Below are 14,558 nucleotides of genomic sequence, written 5' to 3'. Positions count from 1 at the left end.
TATCTGACGGAGAAAGCAGGAAGTTAGACGTAAAGACATCACGTTTTAGAAATTCATTGTAGTCGTTTTGGTTTCAATTTACGAAAATACATTGTAGGAAAGTTCATTGTTAGGTTACAGGAAATGTAACGAGACTTTGTAAACATTTCGGGGGTAAACAAACACCAAATTAAATGTTTATTTGAGCCGTTTGAAGATTCTATTTTTAAGAAGATTTTTATTTCACAATGTTTAAATGCAAATTTACCCAAATCAAATTTTTGATAGAATAATCAGAAACAGTGTTTTTAGTATAGCACAGGATTCGCCTGGACTAAATACACCGCCATCAACTGGCATCGTAAATGAAAAGATCAAGAAGCGAACATCCACATTTCCAAGATATGTAGCCAACTAATGGAGTAATTGATATTTACACTTGGGTTCAAGATAGGCCAGCTTGATTCTTTAACGATTTTAAAGAAGACTCCATTGAGTCCTCTATTTTATAGAAACGTAGTGAAAATATTTTTATCTATCTGTAGTATTCTGCAATTCGACTGGATTTGTAATAAGATTGTTGCTACAAGATTATTTTTCCGCTCGTGCCCCATTTTAACTTTGAAACTTTTATTCAAGAGTATTGAATTAGCAATAAATTCAGGGATCGGAAGTTTTTCTCTCTTTTTGTGCAACATTATGCCTTTAATTTCAAATTTCCCAGTTCCGAATTGTTAGGAATAGATATATGTAATCAAATTAGTCTTGTACTTTGTATATTGGTTTTTAGAACAATTTGAGGGACTATATGGGCGGTTAAAATTAACATTTTCACTTAGTTATAATTCTAACAAAATTTTAAAAATAGAACATTATGAAGGTATTAGTTGTCGGCATTTTTACGATTATTTGTATTGGGTTTGGTTGCACGAAGTTGACACTTGGAAACACGAAGATTCAACTACAAGAGAAATTTAACCTTTCGCCTAGGAAGTTGACCCGCGCCGTGGTAAGTTGCAATGTTTTCTAAGATATTTAGGCATCTTGTAAAGATATTCATTTGAATTAGTCGTAAGGGAATACTCCTATTAAACTTTCCTATGACGTCATAATAGTTTTCATCCGACTGCACGTAATGCAGCTCAATGGTTCAGCCATTCTGGCACCGAATGTGAATTTGTCATCCAACAATACCCGAGATAAAAGTGAACTGATTAATTAAACATTGTTGTGGAACAACTGTCTTTCAGTGTTATTTAATTATTACTCCCACTGCGCTATTATGACCTCTATATTTGTCGTCGCCAAACCACAGTCCAATAGTTAGCATGCATTTAAGACATCGTTCAGTATTATTCGTGATGTCACACTAACATCAAGCATGGGCTATAAAAAAAAACACTTTATTTTGTGGTGAATATCTATACCTCATGGTTAGGTTACAAAATAAACAAAAACAACCAATGAATGGCATAATAAAGATTATTCGTAGTCTGGTCATATTCCATACAGTAAATTGTTATTTCATGTTTCAAATTGTTTTTGTATGAAATCTACATCAACTCATTTTTTTAATCATTGGTAAATAATAGATTAATATCGATAATGAATTAACTGATATTGTCGTTTAGAAAATGGCCTATTAAAATTTGATGATACTATATTTTGACAACGTCACTGGAAAACTGCAGTAAGCGTCAGCTGCGTTTTTGCGTCAAGTTATTAATTGGAAAAGTACCCTCTTTTATACCAATATTCGAGTAGGATATTATAAATTTTAAGCAACCTCAAAATTGGATCAACTTTCCAGATACCATTTATTGAATTGTATAAAATAAAATATTTTCAGAAAAATCTTCGAGTTATGAAGCAATTTCATTCGAATTGCAAAATCGTTTATCCATGTTTCGAACTTATAGGATTAGCAGGTTCTATTTTTCAAGTCTCACGGGCAAAATAATTTTATTTTTGCAGCAATATCTCGAGACGTATGGATATTTGAAGAGAGCCAAAGTATATTATCCATATAGAAGAAGCAACATTAAAAACGCAGTATCTAAATTCCAAAAATTTTCACATCTAAATGTCTCTGGTCATTTGGACAAGATGACCTTAGATAAAATGGACAAGCCAAGATGTGGGGTAGCGGACAGTTCTCCTCCAGGTGGTAATATTAAGGTCAAGTTTGTGGGAAAGGATTCCACAGATGCCAAAAATTCGAGAAACAGACACAAGAGAAATGTTTTTCCAGGAAATTGGAAGACGAACAAAATAAAATACAGGTTTGTGAATTCAATTATTTTGTTTAGTTCAAACTTTTGGAGCCAATCCTTAAATAAAATGTGTCATTTTCGTAGAATTTTTTTTTTTAATTCTCGTAGGACGACAACCAAGTATAGGCTATACCAAGTATGTCGCTATAGCATACTTTAATATGTCTCTCGTAGCCATAGTCGAGTACATGTTCATTCATCATCGAATATTCTTTTTTTGTTGTTATCAACATTAGGTTTTACATTCCACTTTTTGTTAGTACGCCAATGACGTTGTAGGTGTCGGATTGTAGTTAAGCTGATCAATTAGAGTTGTAAAATGAATTGGTCGTTTCGAACTGGGCTTTAATTTGGAGAGAACATGAAACATTCAGTTGCTGCTAGATTACGCTTGCTTCCAAACGTAAATTATATGTACCATTTTCTGAGCTTCGATCGAATATTTTTTGTCTCGGTCCTGTGTTTCGGTTCTTTCATAGAAAAAAGAATTTAATTAGTCATATCACTTCATAATCAAATGTGTATTCGGATATAAAAATGACATTAGTCTACCCAATTTCGTTAATAGTTCCTTCATAATACTGTATATATTTGAATAATTGTGATTTTGCCATCTAGCATTCACGCTTTCAAAATATACACGGAGGAAAAAAATGTTTTTAAAATGTAAAATTTACGTAATTTTCTTCATTAGACTTATTTAAATGGAAAACTGTGATCTGTTTAAATCCGTCGAATTTGATACAGCGCCAAAACCTATAAATTGAAAAACATGATTATTTTTTTTAAGAATTTTTCTAAATAAGATTTGAGGTCGATTGTGCAGACATCCGTAAAATCACTGAATGATTTATTAGCAACAAAAAAATAAAGGAAAATACAGTTAAAATAAAACAAAATTAGTGGCATTTACCTAGAATCTAATCGACAACAACAACTCGATACAAGAAATAATGTCAGGTAGTTGAGACTGGGAGTCACATTTCAAATTAATCCAACTTTGTTGGCGTTGCATATTACAAATCTGATGTTCCAATCCCATGTCCGCCAACTAACTCAGGGTATAAATAAATAGCATGCCTCACCTTGTCACAAAAATTGATCATGTACAAATTACTTTAAAAATCATATTTGGTAATTAAACAATTATCCGAACCTAGTACATATAAGATAGAATGCTTAATTGCAAATCTTCATTTAGATGTTTTGTCCAAGGTTGACCTATGTGTCCATACGGGTCAGTATTCCGGAATTAAATCTAGGTGAAGTCGTCTCATTCCTTATTCATTTGAAACGATATAGGAAGACTCTGGACCTAGTTGTTCTGGCTTTCCCAGCCTCTTCAGTTTTAATTAAAGTGAATTTGCACTTCCACTGTCAAGAAATCTCCAAGTTATACCTTGTTTTTGTTCGTGACAACAAAAAACAAATGACTCAGTAGTGAAATGATTTTGAACTTTAGATTTTGATAAAACTATCGAATTATCGAATTTATCATGAGTCATATCTAATGTTTACAGTCATGTTCATAAACCCGGGCCTTAGTTTTAAGAAAAACCCCAACAAAGGGTGGATTTGAGAGTAGGCCTACATAAATGCAAAAAAGATTATAGAATAGTGTTTCTACCAACAGACTAAAAGGCTGAAAGGTCGCCTAGGTATGTATTTTGAGCCTTTTTGAACCCGTTATAGGCTGCTTTTTGGATTATACTGCCTTTAGGACAGAATTCCTGCGTCTGAAAGTTAGCTGCAAAACATCTAAAACTTCGATTCAATTAACTTGAATTTACCATCCTAATTACTAAACGATATAATTATTAATCAATCTCATACTTAAATTAAACGTCCAATCGACAGGTTGAATTACAAAAAATGCCTATGTTATCGTAAACTATTTTTAACAGTACTATCCTACGACTATTTTTCTTGAGGGCGTCGTAAATCAAATCAATTATTCATTAAAATTAGATGAGGCAAGAAAAAGCTATCAGTTTTGTCTGCCGTCAACGTCACTAATATTGAATTAAACTAATATCATCTTACAGAAGAAGAGTAGGTATGGCACAAAATGGGATACAAAATGATAATTACCACATTAGACAAGAGTATAATTAAAAGTACTTTGGGTACAACATTCTAAGTAATGGACATTCAATCAAATCAGTGTAAAACATATTTATTTTTTTTTCAAATCGCCTGAATGGTAAATATCAAATAATGGAAAATAGGAAATATAAGTGATGTACTAGGTTATATGAATGTGAATCATAGTGTAAAGATTCTAGACCGTATTCTAGCAAAATATGTATTGTTCGCGGTGCGGCACTAAGAATCCTCATTTTATGAAGGAGTTTTCGCCAATACTGAAAATGAGAAGAGCAAAACCAAAACCATATATTCTGACCAATAACAATAGTTACGGCAAGAGAGCGATGCTCAAATATATGGAAATGGAAGCCAAAACGAAGTACAGATAGTACGGGCATGCAATCTTTCACAGTAGACCAGGGGTCGGCAACCTTTTGTCGCTCGCGGGCCAAAATTAAAGGTTGCAAGTCACTGGCGGGCCGCACATATTTTTGGAATGTTAAAAATCGAATGGATGACCGATGAATCACATTTTTTTCACAAAAATAAAAAATGAATTCAATAGAGCATACAAAAAATATTGAAAATAAAAGTACTAGCCCTCTAGCGATAAACAAAAAAACAATCTCTAATCGCTGAAAATTTCAAATTAATTGGTCCAGTAGTTGAAGAGAAAAGCGATTTTTCACAACAACAATAACAACAGAAGAAGAAAAATACCAACAACAACAACATAATTCCAAAACGATCAATAGGTCAATTTTGTGTCAAACAACAAAAACAGTCTTCCATGAGCAATACGCAAGGAATACATAGAAATGATTCTACTTTTGTTGGTTCACACAGAGTTCCCAGTCCCGACAAGCCCCATTACATCAGGAAACGTTCGCGAGTAAACTTCCAAAGGATTTTCTAATTAAGTATTTAATGAAAGATGGATTGAAAATGACTTTAATATAAGAGAAAATCCATTGTAAGTTGTATGAGACATTAATCAGGGATTATTGGTCACTTTATAGTCGATATATGACACGCTTTGACAGCAAAATAATCAATAGTTTTTCATACATCAAACGGAAAACTTTATATCAGGCATTCTGGTAAGTAATAGGCTATGAACTGGTATGTTTGGATAACATAATATGCAGTAATATTAGTAGAGTTCGACAGTAATTACTAGTTCAACTTTGTATAAACAAAATAGCTAAACATGAAAATAAGATATAATTTTGCTGTTTTTTTAGTCCAGCACCAAAACACAAATAAATAAAAGTTCTTGAATTGTGGAGATTAAAGTGGTTATTTGTTTAAATTACAGTAAACACTGAAAGAATTTGTTTTTTATCATACACCATTAACACCATTAAATATTAAGCTGAATGCATGCAAAACCACAAATATTTTCATAGCGTGTCAACGGATAATGCTAAGTAGAATTTCTAGCTTATATAGCAGTGGTTCTTAAACTTTTTCGAGCGCGACCCAAATCTGAGTTTTATGAATACTCGCGACCCAATCCTAAAAAACGCAAAATGTGTTTTTAATGTTAGTACAGTTTGACTCAAATACAGACAACTATTTATTAGAAACAGTCCATTGACTCAGTGAGATTGATGAAACTGAAATTTCCTTTTTCATTATATCTTCAATACACAGCTCTATTTTACTTAACGCAATACGCAAGTTGTCACGGGTATCGAAGCGATTGCGAGCTTAGTTTTGATAACCGTCAGTGCCAAATATCCTCGCTCGCACAAGTGCCTTGTCGCGAATTGTAGCAGAAAAGGCGTCCGCTGTCCGTCGCAAACACGACATCCTAGCTGGCCTTCGGTATCTCTCGCAATATACAACTTTTTACTCGTCACATGTGCACGCACTGCTTCGTTCGCGGTAAATGGTGCCTCGAGATGAAGTCACATTTTCTCTAGATATTGAATAATCTAATGTCGAGAAGCGAGCTTTTTCATTGCGTCGTCTATTACAATTTTCATTACCAAAAAGACACCCATTTTTGGTTTTTTTAATCCACTAAGACGACATTCCATGCGGTCAACACAACGACAAGCGACGTGCATGGTTACCGATACCATAAAAATAATACACGTGACTGGCATATCAGAATTGTGATGTAACAATGAGCTCAAGACAGTTCTTTCCGTGAATGAAATTTTTTATTTCATTATTTTTAAATACCAGAGTTTAGAAGCTAAATTGAAACATTGGGAAAGCTGAAAATTCGTCCTCCTCCTCTTAGATTGCCCTTGCATTGACGACTTTGTCGCGACCCATTTTTAAACCTTCCGCGACCCATGTTTGGGTCGCGACCCATACTTTAAGAACCACTGTTATATAGCATACCGTGAAAGATTGCATATATAAATATTCACAATTTTATTTTTCCATTTCGCGGAAGATATTAAGTGAAAATAACCAAATTTTATATTTCATTCTTGTTCATCTCTTTGTAGGATTTTGTCTAAGATCTGGTCCCACGAAAAAGCTTGCTAAACTTAAATTATATTTTAGACAATATTCTTCATTTTAACTGTTTTTTCAGATTCAAGAGTTACACAAATCAGTTATCCATTCCTGATCAAAGAAGAGAAATTGAAAAAGCTTTCAAAGTTTGGACTGATGGTACACCGTTATCATTTCAAGAAGTAATTGAAAATAAAGATTTTTCATTAAACGTTAATAAGAAAGAAAGTGTTGATTTTTTTTTGTAATTTTCTAAATTGAATCATAAGTTTTGCGTTTCCTAGCTTACAATTTGACAGCAACAATGGTGGGTGCCATATGATTATGAGTTTTCCAACCATCTACTAGATCGGGCATTAGTTTGTATTCAATCCCTCCAGTGGTGCCTGCTCTTCGACGAAATTCATAAGTTCAATCATTCCTATAAAAAAATTTGTATTATGAAAATTATTGAAGGAATCAATTTCCAAAACAACCTTGACTCGAAAAGTTTTGGTCCCAAGACTAATAACATTGTCATAGTGTTAGTGGTGCTACACACACACTTTTAGTGATTACGGATAAAATGAACCTGTTACTGGATCACAATTGGCTGACGGTCCGCAAGCCTTTTTTCATTGACGATGTAATGTTTTCCCTCTACACCGGGCACTGCTTTCTTGAGCTTTGGATCGCGAAAACCAAGATAAAATCTTATTCGTTATCACAGTGTACAATCTATACAAATTTTGTGTCAAAAGTTAGGATCTTTGTTTTACCGCAAATATCTTTACTTTCTTTTATTGACTTAAACCAGTTCAAACGTTATTAACTGGCATGTAATGCACCAACATATTTATGTATGATTTTAGAATATACCGTATTGACAGTTAAGTCCATAACTTCACTCAGAGGCGAGTCTCCTTTACTTCGAATTGATTGCAACTTGCTTTAGGCAAATCAAGAAATGCCATGGATAGACTACTAACTTGAAACCAACCTTTACAAGTTTATAAGTACGTTAGGGACAAATCAAGTCCATCCGTTGATGCCCACCATTAACGTGAATATTATCCATGTGCTCTCGAAGGAACGCACTCCTTTCAGCAAGATCGATCAAACGGCTAAATATGTATTAAACACATCGACTTTCATTTACGCCGTAGAAAAAATTTATCGGCCAATTTTCTTCAATAATTTTGAAGAAAAGGCTGCTCGTGTTCGCGCTACATACGCATTTACAAACTTTTGTTGCAACAGATGTTTCTCACATTATATTGTAAATTTTTTATGTTTGAAGTTCTAAATTGGCCAAATTAGAATCGATTTATTGAACTTTCGATAGTTTCGTCGTATTCAATTCCCAAGTGTTAAACATGACTTCAAAAATACATGATGTAAGTAATATTATAGCACCCTATTAAAAAAATAGTAAAGTTGAATAAAAGTTCAGTTATCAATACATTTGGAATCAGGTGCAACATTGATTTCATGGTAAAACATAAGCCTCAAAGTTATCTAACTGCTTAGCACACTAAGTTGAAATATTTAAGTATTCGCATATTGACATGGCTGTATGATATAGTAACAATGAAATGTTAGTAACTTTATTGTAAATTTAACAGTGTATGGTCATGGGTTCAATTGATTGATGTAACGTAAATACCAATTTTCTTCCCCTCCCTTGATACGGTAAAAAGTTCATGCAAAACTTACTTCAAAAAATAAAGTTGATATGTCAAAAATTTAATTCTTGCAGCGATAGTTTGTATATTATTTAGATGACGCCACACTTGATGACGTAATTTATTTGCACTACTTTTCAAATTTATATAAGGTACTCCCACAAGAATCAACGGAGTAACATAAATGAAACATTTTTCCAAAACTTGTGAAATATGGATCCTATATCTACACAGCTAGGAAAACGAAAATGCAGTTGAATCGAGATATTTTTAAAATTCGTAATTAGAAAAATGTGGCCAACGGGACATCTGCTGAATTTTAAATTTCGATCCAAAATTATCTGTCTCTAAAGGGATTGGTGGTAACTGTTCCATGTGTTTAAAATAAAAGAAGACAGTAAAAAGTATTCGTGCTAATAGACTTCACTTTTATCTCTGATTTTATTTCTTAGTAAACTTATCCGATTATTACTGCTACTCCCTTGCCCGAAATAGCCCATATAGGTTTTCCTTTACGGAGATAGGGGTAACGTTTTTAGAGTTCCACAATCTGAATAAGCTCAAAGTGTTCATTCCCATACACGCATACAAGGCTTGAAATGTGACCATGATATCGGAATGACTAGATAGCGAATGATTTGTTTCACGTTCAATCAGTCATGAATAACATTTTCAGGTAACAAATAACAATGAAGACATTGAAATATCATTTTCCACCGGATTTCATGGAGACGGATATCCGTTCGATGGCAGAGGACTCACTCTAGCACACGCGTTCTTTCCCGGTGAAGATAAAAGAGGAGGCGACGTACATTTTGATGGTGATGAGTTGTGGACAACAAGAGTGGGAATGGATATAGGTATTTTGTGACGGATTGTATGTGGATCTCACTACCTAAGATCTGTTTTCTGGCCTTATTGACATGAACTGCTTTAGTCTCTCGTCAATCGGTATCTATACTATGATTATTTATAGCTTCAGTAACTCTTGGACATTAATGGTCGCGCATTACTCCGATCAGAAATCAGTCGTGTCTGTCTGACATTTATCAAAGACCTGAAGTACTCGAGTCATTAAAATGAAATGACTGTAGGGCTTGTACTCAACTAGCGAGCAGTGGTACTCAACTCAGTTATTGACTCGATACGAGATCCGTGACTCGTGACTCGAGGTTTAGCAACTCTTATCCAATACTGTAATAGGATCCACGACTCCACGAGTCATTCATTTATCCAGAATTGATAAGCTATTCAGTTACTCAACACGAACATGAAAGAAGTCTGTGTTTACCATCTTTTAATTTGTCTTATACATTGTTATATCTTCCATTACAAATAAGAAATCCTATCTTAGCAAGTAAAATATTCAAACCTATTTTCAGGTACAAATCTTCATGCCGTCGCAACACATGAATTCGGGCACGCTTTAGGTTTGGGTCATAGTTCAGATCCGGATTCTGTTATGCTACCGTTCTATGAAGCTTCATCACAAAAACTTGTTCTTGGAAGGAATGACAGAGCAACGATTAGAAGGATATATGGTAAGAAGGTTTGTTGAAAACTCAGACAAAATCTTGCATGCTATTTTTTTACTGAATGGAAAACATTTTGCTGAAAAATACCAATGTTTTCCGAGCATAACTTCGTTTTCATGCGGAGACAGTCCTATAAGTAAATATATATAAAGAGTAATTAAAATGTATCCATTGTCTAATTTAATGAGTTAAGAAACAATACTTAATTTAATATTTTCTTCAAATAAGTGCACATACATTGAACTGAAAACAGAACACTTTACGCGTATGTCAAATCTTTTGACCGGGCTGCATAGTTTTACTCGGGAGACTTGAGTTAGTGACTGGCGTTAGAGTCGGAGTTTTTAAGTCCGGATTTCTGATGCTCAGAGTAATATATTGAAACAATACGTACTAACTAATGACGCACACTCTAAACACAATTTTGCTAACGCCAAGAGTGTAGTCGTACCTTTTATCAAATTACACAGTCCTTCTTGCGCTTACCGAAACACTTTTATTGTTTACAGGCAATCCCGAATCAATAGTAGCAAAAAGCATGGATGAAGATTATCATTTACGAGATTCTGGCATTGTTTTGGAGAATCAAGGACTGGTAGGAGGAGAACGAAAACTAAGAACTGGACCTTTATGCGATTATACATTCGATGCGGTGGCAAATATCAGAAACGAATTGTTTTTCATCAAAGTAAGATCATTTTCACGCAAATTGGGTAGGCTATTAGAAACCAAAAGATTTCAATCTTCAAGAGTTTTGTGTCTTTGATAACAGCCAGTAATAAGGTAACAAGACAGCAATAATAAAAAAATATCCACACGAAGACCAAAACAAGGTAGCGCGAGCTTCCACAGTAGACTTATTAATACTGCAGTCTTCGCGATTTCGACTGATCGCCAGATAGCAGCGAACGTGGAAACGCCATAATGTGCGCAATTTTTAATTTTGATGATGTAATGTAATTTGAAAATGTAATAGCTTTCTAGCGAAAAATACAATCTGTAATAAATTACGTTCAATACTCATATACATGTAATGATATAACGAGAGTATGTCGTGTTTCAGTGTAAAGTTTTGTGTAAGGATGTGCGACATTTTTCTCCGATCGATCATATAACCAACCACCTTCAGAAATTCAGCCGGGTCATAAAAATTTAGATTATCGATGTGGGAAAAGCAAGATGAGAAAAGGCGGCTATTTCTCAGTCTTGCAGTAATAAAGACACCGGAAAAACGGCGAAGCGGTGTATTTTTACGCACGTGAGCGACTTCGGATTTTATTTTGGGTGGGCAAAAATCTAAGTGTTGGCAGGGGCTATACTAAGTGGCTTGCCAGGCCAGCCTGTTGCACACCCCTGTTTCAGAGTATCGGCTGTTTTGATTGTCATAATAGCACAGTCGATCAATATCAGATTCGCTTAATAATTGATGAAAATATGATTGGAAAACCCCAATTCAATATGCAAATGCAAACTAGTTGTTGCCGACGATGCTCCGAAGTCATGGAAACGTAAAAAATTGCAACGACGTTTCAAATTGTAACAAGATTCTTTGTTGAAGTGTTCATTTTAAATAACAATTAGTGTATTGGCCATTCCAGAAATAGGACTGTTCTATAATAAAAAAAAAAAAACATTTTGATTTTAAGTTTGCTTTGTTTATATTTTATCATTATGTTATAATCGGTTTCCAATAGAAATTGCAGTTTGGAAATCCTTATTTTTCAGAACACGACATTTTGGAGAATAGACAAACAAGGAAAGTTAATTGATGAAAAAGGAATGTCAATGTCAAGTTTTTGGACAGAATTTCCTGATGTTCAAGTCGATGCAGCTTTCACAAGACCTTCAGATCAATACATTGTTTTTATATCTGGTAAGGAAGTGAATTGAACATATGATATGAATGTTCGATTTTGAAACCATTCCTGCCAAAATAATCATGATCATGCGAACATTGTAAGTTTTGCTTGTCGACTGATATTGCTCGAAACTTACATTTGTAATATGACGCTTTCACATAACTTGGGTCGAAATAATTAACTAAGTTCCCAGCTTGCTATTATAGAATCATAGTGTTTATTAGGGAAGCGAGCAAATTCGTCAGTATGCACACTTTCCTGACAATGATTGGGTTCCATTGCCAGTTTTACGCTTGTCATAGTAAGTAACATGCTGTGTGCGTGCTGAGTTGTAGTCTGTAGGTAATTTTGTTGCTAGAAAAATACATTGTATTTGTCAATGTAACCTTTTAATTATCAGTAGAGGCTGCCCAATCCTTCCTCAATGCCTTTGCGCTAGTGGATCCGCATGCGTATAATGCAAGGATGCTGTAGCAGGAATAAAAATACCATAATATGCAATCCAGGAGTCCTTTCTGCTGTACACTAACACGAATATATTTCTGTAACGTTTCGTCTGACCAAAATCAGACTTCCTCAGACAAGCAGTTTAGTAACCTCTTAATACTGTCATTTACACAACCCGTGAAACGTCTTACTGACATCTCAACTGGTATCAGTTGTGCTACAAGGACACCAGTGCCATGAAGAGTACTAGTTAATTCACAACAAATAATAAGTAAAAGATGACCTAATCGCAGTTAATAATTAATTTTAATCCTACAGGTAAACAGTACTGGGTTTATGTTGATAATAGTAGATTGGAATCTGGATCTCCTCGTTCAATTTGTGATTTTGGAATTTGTGGCGTAGACAAAATCGATGCTGCTGTAGTCTGGGGAGCAAATAAACAAATTTATATATTTAGAGGAAAGGAGTTTTGGAAATTAGACGACGTATGTATGGCGTAAATTGTAATAAAATATGCAATAAATTTATAAAAGTTCCGCAGCAAATAAATGGCTAATATTGTAGATACAATATGGAAATTTTAAGTAAGCCTGCGAATATTGATATAAATTGAAGTTGAAATGTTATACGTTGGGTTATAGAGTTATCTTAGCATTCGAATTTTATATTTTTGGCACATCATTCTGTATTACGTGCATCCGACTCCGAATTGTAAAAAATTTCGACTCCGACTCACCCACTCTGCCATGAAGACAGACTGTGAATCGATTGCTGTTTTCCGATACTGTGTAATTGAAAACTATTAGGTATTGAATAGCCTATGTAATTAATCATAAATAAGTGGTAGTCGCTCGTTGGGCGCAGGACTCATCCAGATTTTGGTTCTCATTTAAAAAAAAATTAACTTAAAGCGAAGAACGCCTGCTGTTAAAAAGGCGTCCAAGTATCGAGAAAGCTTTTTCTGTGAAAATTTATCGTTCCCTTTTTAATACTGTTATGAATGTTAAACATTGAGCTATAGTCATAACTCACGATATTAATTTAAAAGCAGATTACAAATCTATTTCTCATTACAGAATCTCAAAGCGGAAATTGGTTATCCTAGAAACATTAGCGATTTAAAGGGAGTACCGTACAATCTGGACGGAGCTGTAGAAGACCCAGATGGTTATACCTATTTTATCAAGGGACAAAGTGCGTGGAGGTTGGAGGACAACAAATTATCAGTTAGTTCCGGATATCCGAAATACATCGGAGTCCGTTGGTTTAGCTGTGATGAAGCTGGTTATGTAACTAAGACTACAGCAACTCCCCTAAACGGCAATCAAGAAAACGGGAATGGAGATGGTGGAAATGGATCATTTAGTAAATTTTTCCTGATTCCTAAGTCATCAATTTTGATTGTGACGCTTTCCTTTATTTTTGTTGCATCACAATGCTAACATTAAAGTCCTTTAGTGGGATATGACTATATTTATTACGTAGTTCAAAACAGAGGGTGAATATCATCAAGAAGCGAAGACGATGACAGCAACAGAGAAAACTTTATATATGAAAAATAAACTATTTTTATTGAAGATTTGTTTAAAATACATTCCCGTTCAAAATCTATGACTATTCATTCAGCTTGCCGACTGAAATCGCTATTATATATGATCAATTTATAATATGTACTAAGCTAGGTCAAGCATTAGGTAAATGTCACTTCAGAGTTGTGAGATGGTTGAATAATTAGAACAATAATATTAGTTTGAAGTGTAAACGGAAACATGAAATGATATCGAAAACCCTCACCCAGTGGCGAAAATAGGGTGTGGCAGCCATGGGCGCCGCTTGAACAGGGGCGCAAAAAAGTGCGAAAAGTATTTGTCATGAAAAGTTTCAATAAACTAATTTTAAATGGGGACTAACAGAAACTCGTATTTCAACTCAATTAATAATGTACAAGTATCTCAATTCAATAACAGGCATTATGAATTGTCAAACAACTATCAAGGGGCGCATTTTTAGATTTTGCCATGGGCGCCATTTTACGTAGATACGCCACTGCCCTCACCTGCGTTTTAATTACGCAGAGAACTAGACCCTGAGTTGAAAATTAGGATAGGACTTACGACCCAACCCGCTGTATCAATGCTCGCACCAGGTAGCATATGTATAATATTTGGGAGTTTAAGACTTGGGAGAATACATCAGTCTAAGATTCTACATAGTATTATTAGTCTTTCTCAT

The 14,558-nt window shown here is 34.4% G+C and overlaps 1 protein-coding gene across 1 annotated transcript; it reads left to right on the top strand.

Annotated features, from left to right (window-relative positions):
* The first annotated feature begins 785 nt into the window (after positions 1-785).
* Positions 786-13,789, top strand: LOC120333803 (stromelysin-3-like). The gene is made up of 9 exons (XM_039401180.2): positions 786-988; positions 1,954-2,261; positions 6,898-7,000; positions 9,159-9,342; positions 9,865-10,023; positions 10,527-10,705; positions 11,743-11,890; positions 12,642-12,811; positions 13,403-13,789. The coding sequence occupies exons 1-9, from the start codon at positions 854-856 to the stop codon at positions 13,766-13,768; spliced, it is 1,752 nt and encodes a 583-aa protein (XP_039257114.2). The 5' UTR covers positions 786-853; the 3' UTR covers positions 13,769-13,789.
* The last annotated feature ends 769 nt before the right edge of the window (positions 13,790-14,558 follow it).

Source organism: Styela clava, chromosome 15 (genome assembly GCF_964204865.1).
Source record: "Styela clava chromosome 15, kaStyClav1.hap1.2, whole genome shotgun sequence".
NCBI classification, from domain to species: domain Eukaryota; kingdom Metazoa; phylum Chordata; class Ascidiacea; order Stolidobranchia; family Styelidae; genus Styela; species Styela clava.
The sequence above is the reverse complement of the archived record's forward strand: the minus strand, read 5'-3'. Positions and strand labels throughout refer to the sequence as shown.